We start from the raw sequence: 22582 nt of genomic DNA on the forward strand, positions 1-22582 counted from the left end.
ATAAACGCCTTTGACCAAGAACGCGGAAAGCGCGTTGGCTTTTGTGCAGCTGGCAGTACTGACCTTGAGGCAGGCCACTTACTGCAGAATCCCCGTAAGACTTAATGAGACAAGTGCACAGATTGGCTTCTTGCTCGGAGTGGCAGAAAATCGATGGAAAGTTTTAGACGCCTGAAAATCTAGGGAAATCTTGTTAGAATCTGTATTATTATAAGTTTCCATAATATTTTAAATGAAGAACAATTTATCTGTGTGTTTTAAAACAAGCCATAAGAATAACTTATAAATGAAGTATAATATTAGAAAACTGCACAGCATGTCCAAAGTGTAAATTAATATGAAGCAAATGAAATAATTTCTACTATCAAAAGGACCAGAGCATGAAAAATATTTGCAGTATATTAGTCTAGTTTTGTAAAGTAAACATATAAAGATTTGTAGAATCAACATTAAGGGGTGATTAAAATTATAATGCAGTTTAAAATGTCATCACAATAAAGAAGGGGAACAAGAAGACAGGAAAAAATAAACAAGAGGAAGAGAAGGAAGTGATGGAAACACAATATTTTTGTGTTTGGTAACCATTCACATGTTCTTAAACTAGTTTCTAGTGGCACATTTATGAAAAGTTAACATGTCTTGGTCAATTCACATTTACATTAATATTGCAATTACATATATACCATGTTTTAACTCATTCCTGTGCCAAAAGGAAAATATTTGAAGGGTGACCAAAATTCAAGATAAAAACACAGCATGTTGATTAATTAACTTAATCTAAAAACATTAGAAACATATTAAAAGAACTATTACAATCCCAGACCTTGCCTCCCATTAATTTTGCAACATATAGAAAGACTGAAGAAACAGGGATATCCTGCAGTTAAATATATCTTTACCTTCAGGTGAAACCCTTCAGCTCATTGTTACTCTGTCCTGTTCTTAACTGCCACATGTTCCACTATTTCATCCTTGGAATTCACATTTCCATTAGAACCTCCCTTCTGGTCAAATGTTTCATTTCTTTCTACTGGCTCTTTTCTTATAATTTCAGACAGATCTGGTCAAAAGTTCTCAACAATAACCATGCCAACATCCCAATATTAGAGTACATGAAAGTCTTCTAAATCCACCCAGGCAATATCTCTAAACAAAACCAAAATGCAAACCAAATTCTGCCAAAGCACACTATACTACCTAGGTCAAGCAACCACTGCACTTCTAAATTGAAGCTTCCTGTGTTTCATCTTAACTGACATCAGTACTCTGATTTTCCAGGCTCCAATCACAGCCTCAAATATAGTTTTCAGCATAGAAAGGCTGCTTCTTCAGCCACACAAAACATTTCCAAAATAATTTCAAAGGTTCTTAAATCACTTGGCCAGGCAACATCATGGTCATAACCTCACTCCTGACCAACTTTGTTGTGGTCAGGATTTTTTTGCAGGGGAACAATACAGTATATGCCACATATTTGATAAGATTGTTGTATACTGAATCAACCAAAGAATCTTATACAAAGAGTGCAGGAAATCTGTTCACATATTGAAAACTAAAGACTACAGCTTACAGCCTGGAACCTAATATCTTTCATGAGTCCAGCTGAAAACTTAGAGCTCATAAAAATGCCTCCCACAAGTCCAACTGGATCATTAGAGCTGACAACAATATCTTATACAGGCCTGCTACATAGATCTGTGCAACGGAGGCCCATGTCAGTGGTGGATGCTAAAAAGTCTGTTACAGTGGGATGAAGGATCTGAACGTTAGGTACAAGCCTGCACAATTGACCAGACCAGGCATTCTTATGTGAGAAGAAGATTTATTGGAGCTAGTGGCAAGTGGACTGGCTGTCTAGTAGACCAAGACAGCAGCGAACAAGGCAAAACACACGGCTTTTGAAGGTTTTTGTGAGGTGGGTGTTTGCATGCTGGAACAGCCTAGGTAGGGCTTATCATTGCAGGGCCTCCTAGTCTGCTGGGAGGGTGGATTCTGATATTCTTGGAAGGGGAGGTTCTGTGGTTTTCTGCCCCAGTCAAAGTTGAGTGGACTTGTTCTGCAGTTTTGGCCCCAGCTTGGGACCAAATAGAAGTGAGCCTTGAAGTGAGGGTGAAGGCTCTGACTAGGTTAAAGAACCAGACCTTTCTCTGAGTGTACTACAACCATCCTCAGCAACAGTGAGGATCCAAGATGCTCCGATGATCGGGAAAGCCGAGTTCCCATCATGACAGCAAACATGACAAGCTTCCTCAGGACACTGCATTGTGCACTGTCTTACCCTCCAGAGCCAGGAATTGATATTCAAGATGAAGACCAGCGTAGTGGTTGATTGATTGTGTCAACTTGAGAAGCTAAGAACGTCATGACATCAGCTCAGAAATTCCACACCGTAAGGTGTGGAGGCCACACTCTAGAATGACTCATCACTTAAAGGAGAATAAGGAAGGACAGAGGTTCCCATTCTTACTCTTCCCATTTGGAGGAGCTCCAGTCTTCGCCATCAGCTTGAATAGCATCTCCTGGCTCTATGACAGACTCTTGGCTTCTGCTTTGGATCCTTCCGCCTTCTGGTGTAGACTCATCAGTCTTCATCACAGATCCATCACCTCCTGGTACGAAACACTGCAGCAGGCGCCAGACCTTGAGCTGAATCCTTCAGTCTCCATTGTGCAGACACTCTGCACAGTTCCTCGTCCAAATCTGTGGCTGATCATTGTAAGCCAGTCTTGACATTCCTCACGCACTTGCACATCTTGTGCTATGTCTGTACCTCTAATTACAGCCTGACTGACACAACCAGAGCTCCCCAACATGAACCACAGTCATCCTCAGCAACCAGACCCAGATCTCCTCCTCTGATAAGATCAGGAAAGAGGAAAGCCCAGGCAAAATAGAAGCTTCCAATCAATATCTTCTCCAAACAGCTTCCCGAACAGCCTTTCAACAACTTCTCCAGTTCTGCCTCTTACATTGCAGCAGCAGTCTTCAGGTGGGCATCCCACACCAGCACCACTCTTGCTCAATTCAGCTGGGTGTAACAAGCTGACCACAAGTTGACCATCCACTACACAAAATATCATATGCTTTAAAATATGATCACAATAAAGGAGGGGAGCAAGAAAGCAGGAAAAGAAAGCAAAAGGAATGAGAAAGGACAAAAACAAATAGTTTGTGAATAAGAGGCAGTGGAAAGGTTGAAGGAAAGTAGGGCAATGGGAAATAAAAAGGAATCAAAACGTATCTGTACAGGTACAAATTTCCTAGAATTTATGAGATCCTTACATTTGTATAAATCTTCCAATAGGGGGAGTGACCCACTTAGTCCCCCCCACCCTTACATCCTGCTCCTGGATAAGAGCTTCCATTCCATCAGGAAATATAATCTTTTCACCCTCCATTTGTTCTGAAAATTCATTCTTCAATTTTAGAGAACACAAACTCATCCCATCTTTCAGGTTGGGAGGTTTTTTGTTTTGTTTTGTTTTGTTTTGTTTTTTCAGAACTGGGGGTTGAACTCAGGCCCTTGCACTTGCCAGGGAAGTGCTTATTCCACTGAGCCATCTTCCCAGCCCCCTTTTCATTGTTTCCTTTTTTTTGGCGGGGGGAGCTTCATTTTTCCACTATATCATTTGGAGGTCATCCACCCAAATCATTGGACGGAGGTATGAGTTTACTTTTCTTTCATAGATTCTGATTGGGACCTGTTTAGGTAACAAATATTTATGCTTCAAATTTTAATATATCTTTGCCAGTTGTCCATACTTGTTCATGTTTTGCCTCACACAGTTTTGTCTCACATAGTTCTGTTAAAATTGCTTACAATTGCTTATGCTTTGTCTCTTATATGGTTTTGTTAAAATGTTGGTAAATTGTTGGTAAATCTAGGTTAAAATATGGAAATGTCATAAAGTTATGACGTTTATTTAATGGGACATTTTGTGACTGCTTTGTACTTGTATGTGTTGCATTTGAACTAGTTACTAAATGTACTGACATTCCTTGCTTGACTCTGTACAACAGTACTAGAGAGGGGAAGCTATAAAGCCACCTAGTGGATTTTTTGTAAACTTCTATGAAATGGGACTTTTAAAATCTAGCTCAGACTTTGGAAATATACGTGCCTGTATAAGAAACATGGGATTCCTTTTGCCAACTAAATGACATTAAGTCAGAAACCGTTCTTAGAGACTTGGATAACAGGTTTCACTGGGATGGACTGGTTCTGATCGCCCTGTACATGCTAGAGAAAATGTCAGGTCTGCTCTGTTTCAGTTTCCTTTCTTTGAGCTTAATCTTAATTTTCCTACCTCTTTGTACTTTCATTTTTAGAAGCACGGAAAATTAGGAAAACTCTATAGACGGTTTCAACCAAGTTAAGCCCTTAGAAAATGAGCATTTGTTAATGCTGAAGACAGGGAAGTTATTTCGAAAAAGGACACACACCCGGCCCCGGGGCAAAAAAAGACAAACTATGTCCATCCAGGTGGATACATATAAAAGCCTGTCCTGGCTTAATGTTCTGCGCAGGTCTCCTTTAGGAGGCTAAACCTGAGACACAGTGAGAGAACTGACTTCTGGGTGACACAAGAAGGGTCTATCTCCAAAAGCAGCACACTTATCGAACCAAAGCACATTTAGTGTAAGGGAGGCTCTCCAACGTTTTCCCCTAGATCTAATTATTTAGGTGCATAAGAGCTAAGCTTTGGCCTTTAAAACCTGTACTGTAAAGTGCTAGCTAATCTTGTTCAGGATTTTATTCCTTATAGAACTTGGACAAACAGCGGTTACTCTGCCAGCTAGTAAATGCTCTTAGAGCAGCTGCCACTCTTTGAAGCAGAGGACAGGTTTCCCCAGCTGTTCTTTGGTGACTGCCCATTGAAGCCCATAGCTGATGGGATGTTGACCAGAGAGACAGCTGGATTCCCTTCTGGAGACTGAGCTCTGGTCATGTGCGTCAACAGGACTGAGAACAGCTGCGGGGTCATGGCCAGGGCTACTCTCTGGCAGAGAGTGCTTGGTAGAAACTGGCTCCTGACCGCTGGAAGGTCTCCACTTTCCTATTGTACCTTTTTCTCTCTTTCAACTAGCAAACCAGGAATTCTACCTGAGCCTTTCAGCAGAACAACTTAATGAGTCATTCCTTCAAAAATGAGGCTGAGGCAGCTTACAATAGCATACACTCTACAGCAGCTATCGGTAAGGATTTACATCTGTGCCCTACACTTAACTGAAAGATTTTTGCCAACCGTATTGTGCTTTTACCAACATGTGAGCTGTGACTGCTAGATCATAACATACGCTTCACCTGTGGGCTTCGATTTTAAATCTTGTGCAGCTGCTAAAAGTGCTCGCCTAGGTGATTGGGTGGAAAGCACAAGTGCCTGGAGACTTGGCTCGGTGAACCAAGGGCCAAATTCCTGCAGCCAATTGCTTTCTCTCTGGATGAGACCTTCATAGCCTACAAAAGTGCTCACTCCCAACTGGCCTTTTTATGCCACAGTTGTGCTTCCTTCTGTAGACATTACTGTCACCAGAACAATTATAACATATATTTACAAATATTCAATAAGCGTAAGAGCATGGTTTGCATGCTTCATGAGATTCTTAAGATACAAAACTCTCACACCAGTTTGAGGGTGGATAGGCTGGTTGCATTTTGTCTCCCCTCTCACCAAGAGCATCTACCTGCTCTGGAGTATGGTAAGGTGGGGACACCTAGAAATGTTTCTTTTTGCATTCGAGATTATAGAAATCTCACAGTGAATGTCTTGTACTCCTCTAAAATGTATCATTAGGCACTGGAAAACAATTGACACATCATCCAAAAAAAAAAAAAAAAGCCATTTGTATGTGGCCTATATACCCCCTAAAGCCAAAATAAAATGCAAGCGGAAGTATCAATTATGACACTATTTTACAGTTAAGAGATATTGTGAAAAGCAAAATGATTTTTAAAAATGTCATGTTCAGATTTCGTTTGCATTAAGAAAGTCATTATCTAGTTTTGAAATGTAGATATGAGCTACAGGAGAATCAGGCAGCTGAGGTGCCTAAGACATTCACTATCCCTGAGCTGAAGGCTGCTCCCCCCTAATGTTTGGAGCCTAAGGACAAGACAGCCTTAAGCACAGCCTCTCCCAACATTACTGAAAGTAAGTTTCCCTATTTCCCTTCTTAAAGTTTGGGCTTCTAGAACTGCTAAATCCCAGGCCTCTACAAGACTACAACCATCCTTAGCTGAGATTATGCAAGTTTTTCAAGGATAATATCTTTTAAAGAAATAAATAGATGATTTAGAACTTTCAGCGTTCATGTGCTTTTTTCTCTGTGACCTTAAACAGAGAAGGTTAGAACTTAAAAAATCTTTAGATGACACTGATAAGTACATTAATGTCTTTAAAGGACTTACTTAGACTATAAACAAGAGCAAAAAGGTGTATTGGTAATCTTAAAGCCAGATTTGGCTTCTAGTGAAGGGTAGCATCACAAGCTGCTCTTACATTTTGAGATAAATATCATATTGCTTATTTTAAAGAGCCAATAGATGGACAACCAGTGGATCTACGTATTCCCACTGGAGCCCAAACAGTCAGACCCCTGCTCGCCTAATAGCCAGGAAAGAAACTAGAAAAGACATTTTCTTTCAAGTATGTATTCTTGAAGGTCTAAAAAGAAATAAAACTAAGGCTTCTAGTTATTTTAAATTTAGGAGAAAGATAAGCACCCCTCTGATTTTTTACAATGTTTAATATTGGAACTGGTAAAGCATACTTCCCTAGATCCTAATTCAATAGAGGGGCAGATTACTCTTAGAGATAAGTTAATTAGTCAGCTCCAGATATTAAAAAATAGCCACAAAAGATAGATTTTAGTGTAGATGACTAGATACTTTAGCAGAAACTGCTTCCTTAGAATCCTGTAACCAGAACTGGGAAAAAACCAGGGGAAGAAAACAAAGCAATCAAAAACGACTGCCTTTGTTGCAGCCTCAAAGCAGGCCCTAAGTCTGATTCTCTGGGCTCCAAGGAGAGCTCATCAACAATGAGGTTCATCTGCTACTGCTGTCAGAAGCCAGGCCAGCATAAGAGGGACTGCCTTAAGAGGCCCACAAGCCAGGCCCTGACTGCCAAGGCAGCCACTAGATGTGAGACTGCGCTCTGAGGTGGAGGCTCCAGAGCTCAGACTCAGCTTCCCAGGTGGTCCAGTAGGACAGAAGGGTGCTGGGACTGCCTCCTCCCTCTGGCCAGACTGTTATCTCTACATGTCACCTCCATGGAGGAGCCTGAGTAATCATGAGTAGAGAAATATCCAGCTTCTTGCTGGACATTGGCACAGGTCTCTTTGTCCTCCAATCCTGACCTTCCTTTCAGTCATTTACCTCAATAGAAACACACTTTAGACAATATCTTGCTTACTCCTAATAGCCTAGCTCTCATCCTGGAGAGATTTTTCCTGTCTAAATACTGCAATATAATTTCAGGCTTCTAACTGATCAAAATTGCACTGAGAATGGTTTTCACAAATGTAATACCTATTGTTGCTCATGTACAAAGACTTAAAAGATATTTCATTGGTTAAAACAGGTTCCCAAAAGACAGAGAAAATCCTCTCAGGATAAAAAGGTATAAAAAAAAACTGGCTGTACCTTGTCAAACAGCATTGGGACTATAGATAGAGTTAGGCCTTGTCTTTAGACCATAAAACTCAGAGCCACTGTGTTAAAAGGAGAAATCCCTAGGTAGTGCCTCTTGCTTGCAGTGGGGGCCATATCCGAAATACGAGATAGGACATTGGTTTAATCTGACTGAATGCTGTGTGTTTCATGATGAGTATATAAGCCTGGTTGATTTCTGAATTAACTCAGGTATTTTATGCTGATAGTAAATATAAGTGTGACCCCCTTAACTAAAACTAGAGGAATTTATAACCAACTGTCAGAATCCATAAATATAGAGATGTAAGAGCCAGGGGGTTACAATTGCCATTCCTTAAAAAGTTTATAAATTTGACTGTTATCTCAAATGCTCATGCATTAATTATACCTGTTCTTATCTATCAGAAAATTTGTTGTTCCCTAGAAGATACCAAAACCCAGGTAAGACTTATAGCAAATATGCTAGATTACTTTTAGATTCCTTTTACTGGGATGCACCAGAACAATTGTCTAGAGGAAAGATTATGTCATGTAGTAAGGCTTTATCTAGCTATACTCATTTGCCTACATCAGTCAGGCATGCCTCGCTCAGTGGGCCCCAGGTATATGACACAAGCTGCAGACGCTAGAAGGCTGTACAGGAATAAATAGGTCTCAGTTGATGTGCTTCATAGTAGAAAGGATACAAATTGGAAATACAGACAAAAAATAAGAATAGTGATACTAACAGCCTGCATGAATGAAAGCCGGTTGGGAAACAGAGAAAAAGTTATGCTTCCCTGGATCCAGACAGAGAAAAAGGACATTTCAAGCAAAAAAAAAAAAAAATGTCCAAAGCTGCTAGAGAGAGTAAAAATAAAGTGTTCATGATGGAGTTGGCAAACTTTTCAGATTGCTTGGTCATGGGTCTTCCCCTCTCAGCCTGAGTGAACTCACGTCAACTTCCAATACAAGGAAAAATGCTATTAAACTTTTAATAGATGGTCAAGTAGATGTATCAGCAGTTACGCAGCCAGTGGCCCCCCTTGCAAACCAGAGAGTACTCAGTGTTTTCCATAGGTCTTCATGTGCTCCCAGCAATAAGAGTTGGACAGCTTATTTGTGATAACACTCAATGACCATGCAAGATAAGAAAGGGATTAAACCCTTTAAGAGATCTCTGTTAATGGCCCTACAAAAAGTTCTGACTAGTCCCTATAATTACAAACTTAAAAATGGTCATTATATACCAGATCATTCTGCTAATGTCTCAATAACTGTTCAAAACATTAGACATCAAATCAATAGTATGTGAGATTCTGAAGTCCCCTGGACCATATCTTTGTCATCTTTATATTAAGTCGTTACTATCGCATTGGTGAAAATCATTTTGACTGTATTCATAAGTATCATTATTTGGCCCATGCATGTTTAATGATTTCTATTGCTTTGTCGCCCCCAAATTTAAAGCTATTCCACCTAGCAAAATAAAAACGCCTGGTGTCTATTGGCCTTTAGATAGAACCCCTGGAGAGTGTCCCTGACTGCTGGTTCGCAACAATGACCCCTCTCAGCCTGAAGAAGCTACAGAGGTCATCACCCGTGGTTCCCTCGTGGAATTTCAGATTACTCCTACAGAGGGGGTAATGCTGTAGGCAGCTGAATTAGATAGAACTACTATAGGCAGTCAGACAGGGTCAGGCCCTTAGGAAGGCAATACAGAAGGCAAGGTGGCTTTGCAACTTTGGAAGAGAGAGACACTGCTGCTTTGGGACAGACCTCGAGACACAGAGTAAACAAACACAGCCACCTACTTCTCTAAGGATGGGCATCAGTGACTGATATTCTAAATAAGTATCAATCACCTTGTAGAAGCGTTAAAGAGTCAATAACCCAACCCCCAATAGGAAGAGACCTGTCCCATATGCATGCCCACTTGCTACATAACAAATCCATTTGGTACTGGATTCAATCAGTTTTGCCTGAGCAATGGTGCTTATAATCTCATGGTTGACCATAGTTTTGTCCCAACTTATGCCCATCTAAGCGAGTTCCTATGTTCCCCACCACCTTAGACCCACCTCAACACGTAGTTTCACTCTATAAAAGTCCCTGGAAGAGACAGCTTCCCAGGGAACAACCCACTCAGGCCCCCTCTCCTGTCCTTCTCTCAGACAGGAGCTTTCTTTCCCCAAATAAATATATTATAGTTTAAAAGAAACATTCCAATAAATGTAATTAGTTTAAAAGGGCCACATTTCTGCTACTTCTAATGGAAATCTACCCCCTCACTTCACATGCACTTGTGTGCTCAGCCCCACCCACACTGAGGCAGGCAAGGTGGAAGCCCTCCACTTGAGTGACTTTGGAAGGCATAGCAAAAACACTGAGGATTCTGCTGTGATTTCATCCATTTGGTTCTGTAAATCTGGCACTGTGCACCTTCTGGTCTTCCTCCAAAGGCAAAATCACCAGGAGAGGTGAACACTTAGAACGAGTTCAAGATGTAAAGGTGGCCACAACAATATGACCAGTTTCAGAAAGTCGGACCTCAGGAAGTGATAGACTTCAAGTGCTTCAGGAAACAGTGGAAAAAATGGAATAATTTATTCAAAAGAGGGCAGGATTGGGGGAAAATTAATGATATTGTGACATTTCTGTGTCAATTTATTAATATAAGCATTCAATAATGTTTTTGATTATACTCCATATTTTTCTTGGTGAAACTGGGGATTGAACTCAGGACCTTGTGTTTGCCAGGGAAGTGCTTATTCTACTGAGCCATCTCCCCAGGCCCTGTGTACTTCATATTCTTAAGGGTGCAAAGTTTCCAGCATATCCACCTGTCATTTCTTGGTGTGAATAAAATGTTGTCCATGCAATAATGAAAGATACAGGTTCATTATTTTGGTGGAGAAGAATCAACAAAAGAAAATAAAATTATTAGAGTACATAAATATTGTATCCCTTCCTAAAATTGTTTTTTCTTTTTGGGGGGCGTGGGGAGAGCCTACAGGGTTTTCAGGTCTCACTACTACATCGGACTCGTAGTGATCCACCTGTTTAAAGCCTCCCAAGAGCTGGGATTATAGTGCAAGCCACCACGCCCAGTCTTACTTGCCTTCTCAGCGCACCCAGGGGGCGGGAGCAGGGCCGGCATGGCAGGCCTGGAATGAACCCCCGGTCCTGGCACCTGTTTGCAGGCGCTTTAATCTGCTGAGCTACATTACTAAAATTGTTAAATTTTACAGATTAATTTTTTTTGTGAGATACAGGCATTAATGATTTCTGTAGTGGAAACATAAGGGTGAATGTACAAAGTCATAAATTTAACTACATTTTCATAAGGCAGATTCCCTGAGTTACTCTGCCCAGAGCCCCCAGCACCTCCTTGTTCCTCAGGCTGTAGATCACAGGGTTGAGCATCGGGGTGAGGATGATGTAGAAGACAGCCAGGACCTTGTCCTCTGTTGGAGAACGGAGGGACTTTGGACGGAGGTAAGTGTAGGCAAACGGTGCCATGTAGAAAGTCACCACGGTGAGGTGGGTGCCGCAGGTGGCATAGGCCTTCTTCCTGCCTTCCCGGGAGCGCATGCAGCAGACAGTAAGGAGAATTTTCCCATAGGAAAATGCAATGACTATGGATGGGAAAAGGAGGAAGAAGGTGGTGCTCAGAAAAACAGTGTACTCATAGACACTGGTGTCCATGCAGGCCAGAGTCAGCATGGCTGGGACATCACAGAAGAAGTGATCGATGGCCCTGGACCTGCAGTAGGGGATATGAAGAGCGTAGACTGTGTGGGCACAAGAGTTGACAGCACCTATGGCCCAGGATCCCAGGATCATCAGCACACACACTCTCCTGCTCATGCGGATGGGGTAGTGCAGAGGAAGGCAGATGGCCACATAGCGGTCATAGGCCATGGACATCAGGATCAGCGCTTCTGCTCCTGCTAAAGTCAAGAAGAAGAAGCTCTGGAAGCCACACCCAATGAAGGAGATGGACTTGCTTCCAGTTAGAAACCCAGCAACCATCTTGGGCACAGTGGTGGAGACGTAAATGAGGTCCATGAGGGAGAGCTGGCTGAGCAGGAGGTACATGGGTGTGTGGAGGTGGGCGTCCAGGAGGATGAGCAGGACCATGCACAGGTTGCCAGCCAGGGCCATCAGGAAGACGGGGAAGGTGAGCGTGAAGAAGACGAGGCCAGCCCTTGATAGGGGGAAAAGGCCCAGGAGGACGAAGTCAGTAGAGGGCTGCGTGTAATTTTCCATTAGGAATTTATGAAGTTTATCCTAAAAATAGCTATGGCAGCAAATATGTATAGATCATTACCAAATCTGACAAATTCCACAGCGTAATCAGCTTGTGACCGAATAATAACTTGCACACACTTTAAAACATAGCAGTGAATATTTATTGATCATTAACTAAAGTAGAAAAATTCCCTGTAAAACTAGCTCATCATTTATTCGCATTCTACACTTTCTAGGTATAAAACCAAGTTTGAAAAAAGTGAATTAGAGTTTTCCTCCCAAGACTTTCCTATTTTATGAAACAACCATTTATGACCTAAAAGCTTTGTAATAAATCTCCAACTATACATCACAGATGAAATGGTTTGCTGCCATAGTATAATTTATACAACCTCAAATTCTGAGTAGATTTCCAAAGTTATGCTAAGAAATCCATGTGGAAGCACATTGTAGTATGGTTTCTATTATGAATAAATTTTAATACCCTTATGCTTAATCATTTCTTAAATTTTTCCAGAGTAAATTCTATTATTTTTCCATCTAAATAGTTATTTTTATGAATTGAGTAGCCTTCTTTGGTATACATTTTGTCCAAAATTCCCATGCCAATTTTCCTTTAGGTCAGATATCACTGTAAATTTCATTTGTTCAGAAACTTACAATGAAATTCCTATTGCGAATCTCACAATAATCATAGTGATTCATACACTTTATTTTCAAAGTTGACCCTGATCCTTTGTCTTTCTGCCCTTCTTCTACATGGGAAGTTTTCTAGCCCTCTATGTTTCCCCTTAGAAATCACCCAAGGGGGGAAAGGCACATTGGATGGTGCTCAGTACCAGCAATCATTTGGGAAACAGCCGTAAGTATCATAGAGAAATGTCACTGTATACTCGGGAGAAAAGCTTTCATCAAAGAACAAAATAAAACAGTATGTATTTTGATGAAGCTATAGAGGAATTGGTAATCATTGTGCATTTCTGTGAGAAAATTTCTGCTGCAAGTATGGAAAATAGTATCTTAATTCCTAAAAAAAACAGGCAAAGTTGAAACATGATCTAGTAATGGCACTTTGGAATGTGTCTGGTGACTGTTCACAGCCACTTTCAGATGAGCATACTTCACTGCATCCACAAGAGAGGAACGCCTTAACTGAACTTGTGAACAACAGGAGCTGTGTCTGCCTGTGGTAGCACATGTGGCTCTCTGTGGGGACAGCCATGTGCGGCTGTCACATGGGTACTCATGGAGGGCATTATGCTAAGGGGACAAGCCAGTGACAAAGAGACAAATGCACTACAAACTGGCTTCTCTTTGGAGCACAGCACAGTAAAATCAGAAATAGGGAGTGAGGAGGTGCACGCTGGGGCCAGCTGCACAGAGGGGAGGGCGGTCGGCCATCCCGGAGGTGCGCGGCGCGGTGAGGGCAGAGCTGGACGCTGCAAGCGTACTAAGTGCTGCAGGGACAGCGCTCTGCGCAGGGAAGGGAAGGAACCAGCAAATGGTGCCTAAGTATTTTATCTCACTACAGTAACACGCCCCTCTAGTGTACTCAAATTATTGTGCATAAAGATTCCCAATTTAACTGAAGGTACACGAAACTGGATTCCGAGCCATATTACAATAACTTACACTCTTTATGCTTTGATTTATGAAAACCAGGAGATAAAAAAATAAGAATAATTTATTTAATTTTCTTTTAACCTTAAAGAGAAGAAACCAATAACAATGATATTGAATTTCAAAACAAGATAATAAGAAATTAGTGACAGCTATATATAAGTTTTATTAGAAACAAAATAAGGGCAAACTGATCCAATCCCAGTGCATTTATATAAAGAATTAAATTTTCCACAAATAGTGCAATATTAGAAATACTAAGGCACTGAGGGCTGTAGCCCTTCCTGTCACTTGCTACATGAATAGTTCTGTCAGCCGCACACTTTCCAGACAAGCCATTTGTCCTTAGTTACAGACTGAAAACTGTACCATGGAACAGAACAGTAGTGCCACATCAGATCTGGTGTTTCGTGGCGTATCTGAGGAACACCAAGCAGCATCTCTGGCCTCGCCCAAGGCCCAGTGCGCAGCACACAGCATGTGGCACACACTCTACTCCAGCACCTTCAAGACAGCAAGTCAGCCTCCAGTATGCATTTCCATAACACCTTTTTGTCATAAAAAATCTATCTATCTGTCTATCTATCTATCTATCTATCTATCTATCTGTCTGTCTGTCTATCATCTACCTATCATTTCACTTTTAATCTTTTACAAGGTAAAAACACTTTCTTACCAACACATTTGAAGCACATTTTAGGCTCTTCCTATTACTTTGATTTTCTTGTGCTCCCCTCAAGCTGTGGATGTGGACATCCGTGGGGCCGACAGTTTCAGGAGGAAGGGCTTGCCGGAAGCTTGTGGATGGAGTCAGTGTCCCCGAGAAGCAATGGGCCTTGGGCCGGGGCTGTGTTCCCCCTGAAAGGACAGTATGAGGCTTGGAGTTTATTGATTGTATATTATTACGTATGTTGAGTAGCAACATTTTAATATACACAAGCAAGCATATTTATGGAAAGATGTATTTAAATATGTTTTAAATGTCTGCTTGAGTTACTGCTCAAATATGTGCACAGAATGCTTGTGACATACCATGGCTCCACACTGCAAATATGGCAGTGGTTTTCTGATGCGAGAATCTGAAAGTGTAAATAAGGACCAAAATATTTAATAAATATCCTGAAATATGAAAAGCACACTCAAATGAAAAGTCAAACTGGAGAGCAGGGAGGGGGAGAGCAAGGAAGGGTAAAGAGAAATACAAGAAGGAAAAATTGAAAACAAAGTTTTTGTAAATGAGGGCAAGAGGGGTTGGAGGAAAGGGAGATGAATGGGGAAAACAGAAGAATTAAGATATATTTTGGACAGCTGCAATTTCCCTATGGTGAATGTGATCCTTTTGCACATCTAAAATGTATCAATAAAATTAATTAATGAAAAAGCAAAACTGAAATGAAAAAAGTAAAAATTCATTGAAATTGAAATTTTCTAAAGGAGAAAATTTATTGAGAGAGGTTGTGAAACGTTCTTTAAGCTCAAATAAAATTATGTTATTATTTCAATTTTACTCTCCATAGCATCTTCTTGTGTAACTTTTATCACCAGCTTAGACTGATATTCCACTTGATTCTTCAAAAAGTGTAAATATCTTCATATAAAATCATTTTCAACTGAGCAAAATGGCCAACTTGTGTCTCGTCTCCTGCGACGCATTGTCACCCATAGAGGAATGCGCCTGCGGAGAAAGCCTGTGCGCACCGCAGCCCCGAACGCCGTCGGAACAAGGCTCTGCAGTTGTCGCCCGTGTGTGAAGGAGAATCCCATGTTCTGGCCTTTGCCATCAGTCTGCATCTCTTCACTGCAGGAACCTCTCATCCTATTTTAATAAATAGACTTGTCCAATGCGGCCTTGTGGTCACAGCAGCTATAAGAACAGCACAGACATTTCTATCCCTAGCGGTCACAAACGGAACCAGTGAAAGCCTGGGAACCAAAGAGCAGCAGCCCCATACTCGGGACCGTGCAGTTTTCACTGTAGCACAGACCCCACACTCTGCTCCCTGCGGGTCAGGCAATTCTCAGACAGATTGCTACAGTCATACTTCCACTGAATTTGTTTGGTCACTTTATAGTGGTGCAACAATACTCTAATATACAAAAGGCCCCCTAAAATTCACTTTGCCAGGATTTTTCTGAAGTAGTCCAGGTTTGACTTTTTTAAGCCACTAAATACAATAAAGTATTAAACATTTATGTACTATATAAATACATGTATATTTCTCGACTTCATGATACAGCATGACTGTCTTGTCAGAAATATGTATCAGTTTTCTCTTGATGGCTGAAACATCCTCCTGCTCCTGATAACCCATAACCTGGCCCACCTGCCTGAGCAAGTTCTGAACACACTAACCCGGAAAGCAAAGTTAATGTATTGGCAGTGCTCTGACATCCTGCACCCTGCACAGCCACGGGAGCGCCTCTCACAAATCCGCTCATGCCTGAGTCTGCCTGGGCACACCGCTAAGGATACTGGGCACTGACCCAGTCCTGAGTGCGCTTTGCTGTACATGAGCTCCCTACAGTCTCAGCTGACAGTGCAGGGCATGAGGTGAGGCCTCACAATGGTGTAGGAGCTCTTAGATCACCTTCTCTGCAAGCGTTTCCACAACAGAATCTCGGAGGAAGAGCAAAAGACTGTGTAGGGTCTTCATTGCTTTCTGTACTCAGGAATAGCTGATCCCATTTCAGAGCAAGACAGTACTCATTGTTAATATTTTGAAAGGGATAAAGGACCATGTCATAGTATAAAGGGGTCCCTTGGCACCCAGGGATGCTCCTATGCACTTCAGTTCCCCAAAGCTGTCTGCCTCCCTGAAGCTCCATTGCACTACTACACAGGCAGTACAGTGGTAGAAAGATATCTTATGGGGACGTGGAAAGGGACCACGTGGAGGTTTGCTGAGCGAAGTTGGTCTGGTTTTGCTATGTGGCCAAAGTTTGCCAGGTCCTTTAGGTTTCTACCTCTCTACCTTGACCTAATTCTTTCCGTTAACATTTGAGAAAGGTAAAATTTGGTTGGTGAGGTCACATGGAATCCTAAGAGGAGGAAACGTGGGTATCACAGGATTCCTCCAATAAAATACACGATGAGCACTCAGTGAATGACTCGGTGTAAGACAGCTCTGAAGGGCTGCTAAGACTTGAGGTCCTCGTCACTGGCACCACCAAGTCATGCGACAGCTATCACCACAAGTGAATGGCCTTGACTTTCTCCAAGGCTGGCCAGGGGTATAGAATCCAAGTGTGCTTTGCAAATCTTTTCTGTTTAGCTCTCAAAAGTTTTTAGTGTCAGTAAACCAGGCATTATTATTATTATTATTATTATTATTACTATTATTATTTGGGTAAAATGCTTTCTTTCTGTACAGAAATAAAAAATGAAGAAGTTTCAAAATTAAAAGCATGAAGGGCAAACTGCAGTTGAACAGAAACTGAAAAGCTACTTTTCAGATGCTTACTGGAATTCTTTCCAAAGTGTAGTTTTAAACTTTAAAACTTATGTGTTTGCTTCATTTAACCTGTCACAATCTTTTACGACAATGGCTGTCACAGATTTTCATGTTGAAATGATTGCTATAAGTTCTCAGTGGGTGACTACAATAAGCTGACTCATGGGAAGGGACATCAGGAAGCAGGAGGCGGGGTGCACCCACAAATGCTCGCAGAATCACACATCATTCATGGAAAACGCTAAGAAAATGAGTGGAAAAATATCAAAAGGAAATCTTGAGCACAACATTCATTCTTTACCATCCTCACTGTGAACTTGGACATGAGTGGAGGGCTTTTCCAGGTGTCACCTGAGTCCACGGACAGTGCAGGCAGGGGACACGTCCCCCTTACTTCCACCATTGGCACCTGCAACCCTGCAAAGAACCTGCTCAGTTTGGATCCAAAATCAATCCTGCTGTCTGCCACTCAGAGCACAGGATGTCCGCTACACAGCAGAGGCAAAGAGTAGCAAGTTCTCCTCAAATTCAGCTTCCAAACTCCTTCTGAAACCAAGCTCTCTTACGCACTTGCCAGAATTTCTGTTACATAGTAAATAAAAAATAAAATTTGAATTAGTAGCTCTTATGGAAATAAGATAATTTCCCCACATTTGAAAATTCACTGCCCAGATGAATTGCTGTACTGGTCTGCTTTCAGGCTTCAGGCAAAATATCCAGCACCTACAATTCCAAGGGCAGTGTAGTTTGGCTTTGCGTGCACTTGATGCTGGCAGGCCTGAGGACAGGAGCGGGAGGCTCCCTGCTGCAGGGCCAGCAGGGGCAAAGCTGCTCAGTGCAGAGGGCAGAAGCCTGAATGGGTCGGAAGGACGGGGTAGGAGACGCAGGCTGGACGCCACAGCCCTGCCCCGCTGCAGCTGACCCAGCTCAGGTCTGCGGGTGCATGCTCTGAGCAGTGCATCCCTCCTGAGACGCAGTCACCTGCGGCAGAGTCCTCCGATGAAGTCTCGCTCAGAGTTAGGCGAACACTCGCGGCTTCCTGCACTTTTCAGCGAACACTGAGCTCTTTCAGTTCGCCCTGTTGAGTAGCATCCTAACAAATGCATTCCTTACCTTCCCTTCCCCGCACTTGGCCTTTCAGCGACCTCCAAATGGTCCCGCAGTCCAGGACGACTGTCTTGCAGCTGTGCTCTGGGTCTAAAGTCGACTGGTGCAGGGGACTGTCCCCTGAGACTCTGATGGGACGTGGGCGGACAGTTACTGAGGGCACAGCCTGGCCTGAGGCCAAGGTGAGGGCAGAGTCAGGCAGGCGCAGGCTGCTCTCCAGGCCACAAGGGCGGGGCAGTGGGAGGGACCGCAAGCTCCCTGAGTGCCCCATGCCGGCTGCCTCTGGGGTGCGGGCCCCCCGTGGTTCTCATGCTGTGAGTCAGTGCCTGCACGGTTAGGATGCTGCTTACAGCAATGAAATGAGCTCCACGAGAGCACAGCCACAGAATTTCCCACAGAATTACTGCAGAGAGCCAAGAGGATCCTGGGCAGCATAGTCCTTGGCAAACAAAACACACTGGGGGCTTTGGTGTCGGAGACTCAAGAAGCCGCTGGGAAGCCCTGGGTAGAGTAGGCTTAAGGGGCAGACAAAGCCTAGTGCCCTCTTGCTGCCAAGAGCAAACCTGGGAGATCTGTCCAGCGAGGCTTCCAGCACGGTAGTTATTGGCAGAGAACGAGGACTATCCTGGTAGTCTGAGCGGTCGCTGCTGCTCAGGCGATTACAGACAGCGGGGATAGAGCAGTACTTGGGCATTCGGACAGGCGGAGGCCCCGCCAGAGCCGGGCAGAGGCGGAAGCTCACCACAGCTGTGGCTGCAGCTGCGCCTGCTGGGTGTGAGGCTCAGAGCAGAGGGGAGCGAGCAGGCCTGACACCGGCGCGACACCTGGCCTCGGAGGCCACGGCAGACGCCAGGCGCCCGGCGGGAGCAAGGCCTCCGCACCCCTTCCGGAGCAGCCCTTCTGCTCTCCACGCGCACCGCTGCGCTCTTGCTTTCCCAGCGCAGCAACACGCCCTCCTCAGGTGCTCTGCCAGAGTCTTATCAACCGTACCCGCATGGTTGTGCTCTGTAAAACTTGCCCTGAGAAGTGGGGTCCTCCTCTGCACCCCAGGACCGCCCACCTCTCGGGAGCAGGTCTCACCCCACAATGAACATTTCCTGCTCTTCACCTCCATCTTTCCTTAGAACTCAAGGTTTGATTGTGCAGAACCGGCCCTGGGCGTAGCCGCCTTCCAGCAGGGTGGGTGCGCCTCGTTTGTGGGTATCGTTGGGAGGTGCTATGGGCTTCTTATATCGGAATCAGGTACATGTATTCTAAAGGTTCCAATCACTTCTTCTGGAAAGCTGTATTGACTTATCGAACAGCTTAATCTTAAATAGATAATATAAGTGATCTTATTGTGGATATGGTTGGGATTTATTGAAAAATATTCACTAATTTTCTTACAAATAGAAGCATAACCATGTTGACAAATTTCTCATTATTGAGAAGTAGTCTGTTCAGGGGTAAGTAACATTGCACCATTTTGTGTAAGTATTTAACAATATTGGAATTTTCAGTCTTCCTGGCAGAAGCTCATCCTGAGGCCAGAGTGCACAGATTCCTAACAGCCCTACATTTGGGAGCAGAAGCTCCGCTTTTACAATCAGCAAATTTCCCTGAGCCCTAAAGCAGGGCGTTGCCCAGCTCTCCCAGCTCCTACGGACAGAACTCTGAGGAGCCAGGAGAGCAAGCTTGCCGGCCGGCAGCAGGGCCTCAGCGGTTCTGCCACCTCTGGAGCTTTCCGGGGTAGCTCCAGCTCCCCCAGGACAGGTCTGCATCCGGGACTCCAGGGACAATGAGTGGAGCTGAGTGTGGACCAGGAGGCTGAGCGGACCAGAGGCGGAGAGGCCCAGAGAACCCGGACACGTGTGTGACACAGGGTGAGGCGGCCAGGATGCAGGAAGACCAGGGCACCGCGGGAAGACCCCGTCGCTCCCAGGACATGGGTGGGGGGCAGTGTCGTCCTGAGAGTGCTGCACAGGGAGTGAGGAGGACACATCCACACTGTGACCACCCAGTGACCACACTTAGGCGGAACTGGGGACCGAACTGAAAGATGCCAGGAGTGAAAACTTCCACGCAGTGTAGCTCTTGGTCTCCGCCATCTCCGAGTATCTGTGTGTAGCCAGAGGATTTATTTGCTACACCCCACAGTGTGTGAGATAAACGCTCATACTCACCACGTGGAAAATCGAGCCCCTTCCCACGTCCTCAAGAGCAAGACTGAGGTGCCAGACACCTATTGCCTGCGGTGACACTGCCTATGGCGAGACACTGAGGAGGCTGAGGCATGAGGGCCGCTGGAGGCCAGGACTTAAGGACTGCCTTGGGCAAAACTGAGGTGAGAAAAAAAATACAATTTACACTTTCAAATGCATACTTATTATTTATGTAATATCTTCCAATTTATATCTTAAACAATAACTCTAGTTTCTGAAGCCTCAGAATTAAACGTTTTTCTAGTGGATCTCCTTTGCTGAACATACTGAGGCAGAAGAGTGCTTACATTTTTAGAACACAAAACTTTCCAGTCACTCTTCCCAGCGCACCCAGCACCTCCTTGTTCCTCAGGCTGTAGATCACAGGGTTCAGCGTTGGGGTGAAGATGGTGTAGACGACAGCCAGGACCTTGTCCTCTGCTGGAGACCGGAGAGACTTTGGTCGGAGGTACGTATAAACGAATGGTGCATAGTACAAAGTCACCACAGTGATGTGGGTGCTGCAGGTGGAGTAGGCCTTCTTCCTGCCCTCCTGGGAGCGCATGCGGAAGACAGCAAGGAGAATCTTCCCATAGGAAAATGCAATGACAATGAAAGGAAACAAAAGAAGGAGGATCGTGCTGAGGAACACTGTGTACTCATGGACCATGGTGTCCCCACAAGCCAGAGTCAGCATGGCAGGGACGTCACAGAAGAAGTGATCAATGGCTCTGGACCTGCAGTATGGGACACGGAGGATGTACACTGTGTGGGCACAGGCATTGACAGCGCCTATGGCCCAAGATGCCAGGATCATCAGCACACACACTCCCCTGCTCATGCGGATGGGGTAGTGCAGAGGAGAGCAGATGGCCACATAGCGGTCATAGGCCATGGACATCAGGATCAGCGCTTCTGCACCTCCTAAAGTCAAGAAGAAGAAACACTGAAGCCCACACCCGATGAAGGAGATGGACTTGTTTCCAGTTAGAAACCCAGAAGCCATCTTGGGGACAGTGGTGGAGACATAAAGGATGTCCACGAGGGAGAGCTGACAGAGCAGAAAATACATGGGTGTGTGGAGGTGGGCGTCCAGAAGGATGAGCAGGACCATGCACAGGTTGCCAGCCAGGGCCATCAGGAAGACGGGGAAGGTGAGTGTGAAGAAGATGAGGCCAGCCCTTGATGGGGGGAAGAGGCCCAGGAGGACGAAGTCAGTAGAGGGCTGCGTGTAATTTTCCATGGGGCAGTGGCTTAGTGCTTCCTAAGAATGCCTGAAGTCATATGTACATATAAAACAGGAAGCTATTTTAATTCATTACTTTGCTAAGAATGACATATCCACTATTATAGCTCTTTAATAAAGAACAGGTTTTGAAAAGATTTCCATTTTCTTCCTCACATATTAATGTGAAGATGACAAAGACTTATGAAAACTATAACACATCTGTCAATTTATTAAAATAAATAATTGCTCCAGGATCCAGAGAGACAGCAGCAAAAGCATCTGCCTGGTGAATGCAAGGTCCTGAGTTCAATCCGCAGTCTGCAAAAAATAAAATAAAATAATTACTCCAATCCTTTTATTCAAGCTAAAATTTAAGTACAAAATCAGTTGGCATCAAAAACAAACCTTCCTGTAAAAGTGAAAATATGCAAATCTATTGAAATTTGTAAATTACAAGCCCATATTTTAATACATTTTCATGACACCTAGTGATGCTTTTACTTCCTATGTGATGACAGATTATTATATAAGTAGGGACATTCACAAATAACTATTGAAGTGTGCTGCACTAGAAATAATATAAGGAACCGAAGGATACTCTAGGAAAGGAAATAAATCTCAAAAATGGGAGAATACAAACCCAAGAAAAATCTCAACCACGTTTTGCAAATGCTGAGATCATCTCCTCTCTTTGCATGACCAGCCGGTCATCTTAATAAACTGAACCTTCCCAAAAGAAGTCTCTTGATCTCCTTCCTGTTAGGCACAAACTGTATAAATCTGAAACCACATTAGCATTCTGAGGAGGACTTAGGACACCTGGGTTCCCAGTAAGTGTACCTAAGTTCTTAAAATCGGATCATGCATATACCTACATGACCTGGTGGAGTCAAATTGCAGACAGTTTCGTGAATTTCCGGTCCTGAAGTTTAAGCTGAGAGGCAGGAAAGCGCCCCTGCAGGGTGCACAAGGACAGCGCTGCGCAGTCCAGGAACTGAGGCCTTCGGGGGCGGCTCCTCCCTTCATGTGCTTTTATAGCAGAGTCCACTAAAAGAGAAAAGAATTTAATTTCCAACGTTTTTAGTGCATATGATGGTAGTTTCTCCAA

At 43.7% G+C, this 22582-nt stretch overlaps 2 protein-coding genes across 2 annotated transcripts; both read right to left on the reverse strand.

Annotated features, from left to right (window-relative positions):
• Window positions 1-10966: 10966 nt before the first annotated feature.
• Window positions 10967-11905, reverse strand: LOC101562319 (olfactory receptor 2L3-like). Its single transcript, XM_004648449.1, has one exon. The coding sequence runs from the start codon at window positions 11903-11905 to the stop codon at window positions 10967-10969; it is 939 nt and encodes a 312-aa protein (XP_004648506.1).
• Window positions 11906-20550: 8645 nt separating this feature from the next.
• On the reverse strand, window positions 20551-21489 carry LOC101562718 (olfactory receptor 2L8-like). The gene has a single exon (XM_004648450.1). The coding sequence runs from the start codon at window positions 21487-21489 to the stop codon at window positions 20551-20553; it is 939 nt and encodes a 312-aa protein (XP_004648507.1).
• Window positions 21490-22582: the final 1093 nt, after the last annotated feature.

This window comes from Octodon degus, unplaced genomic scaffold (genome assembly GCF_000260255.1).
Source record: "Octodon degus isolate 3935 unplaced genomic scaffold, OctDeg1.0 scaffold00414, whole genome shotgun sequence".
NCBI classification, from domain to species: Eukaryota; Metazoa; Chordata; class Mammalia; order Rodentia; family Octodontidae; genus Octodon; species Octodon degus.

Bases quoted from the DNA above. Each gene is read 5' to 3' on its own strand.
- LOC101562319 (XM_004648449.1), bottom strand. From the start codon at position 11,905: ATGGAAAATTACACGCAGCCCTCTACTGACTTCGTCCTCCTGGGCCTT.
- LOC101562718 (XM_004648450.1), bottom strand. From the start codon at position 21,489: ATGGAAAATTACACGCAGCCCTCTACTGACTTCGTCCTCCTGGGCCTC.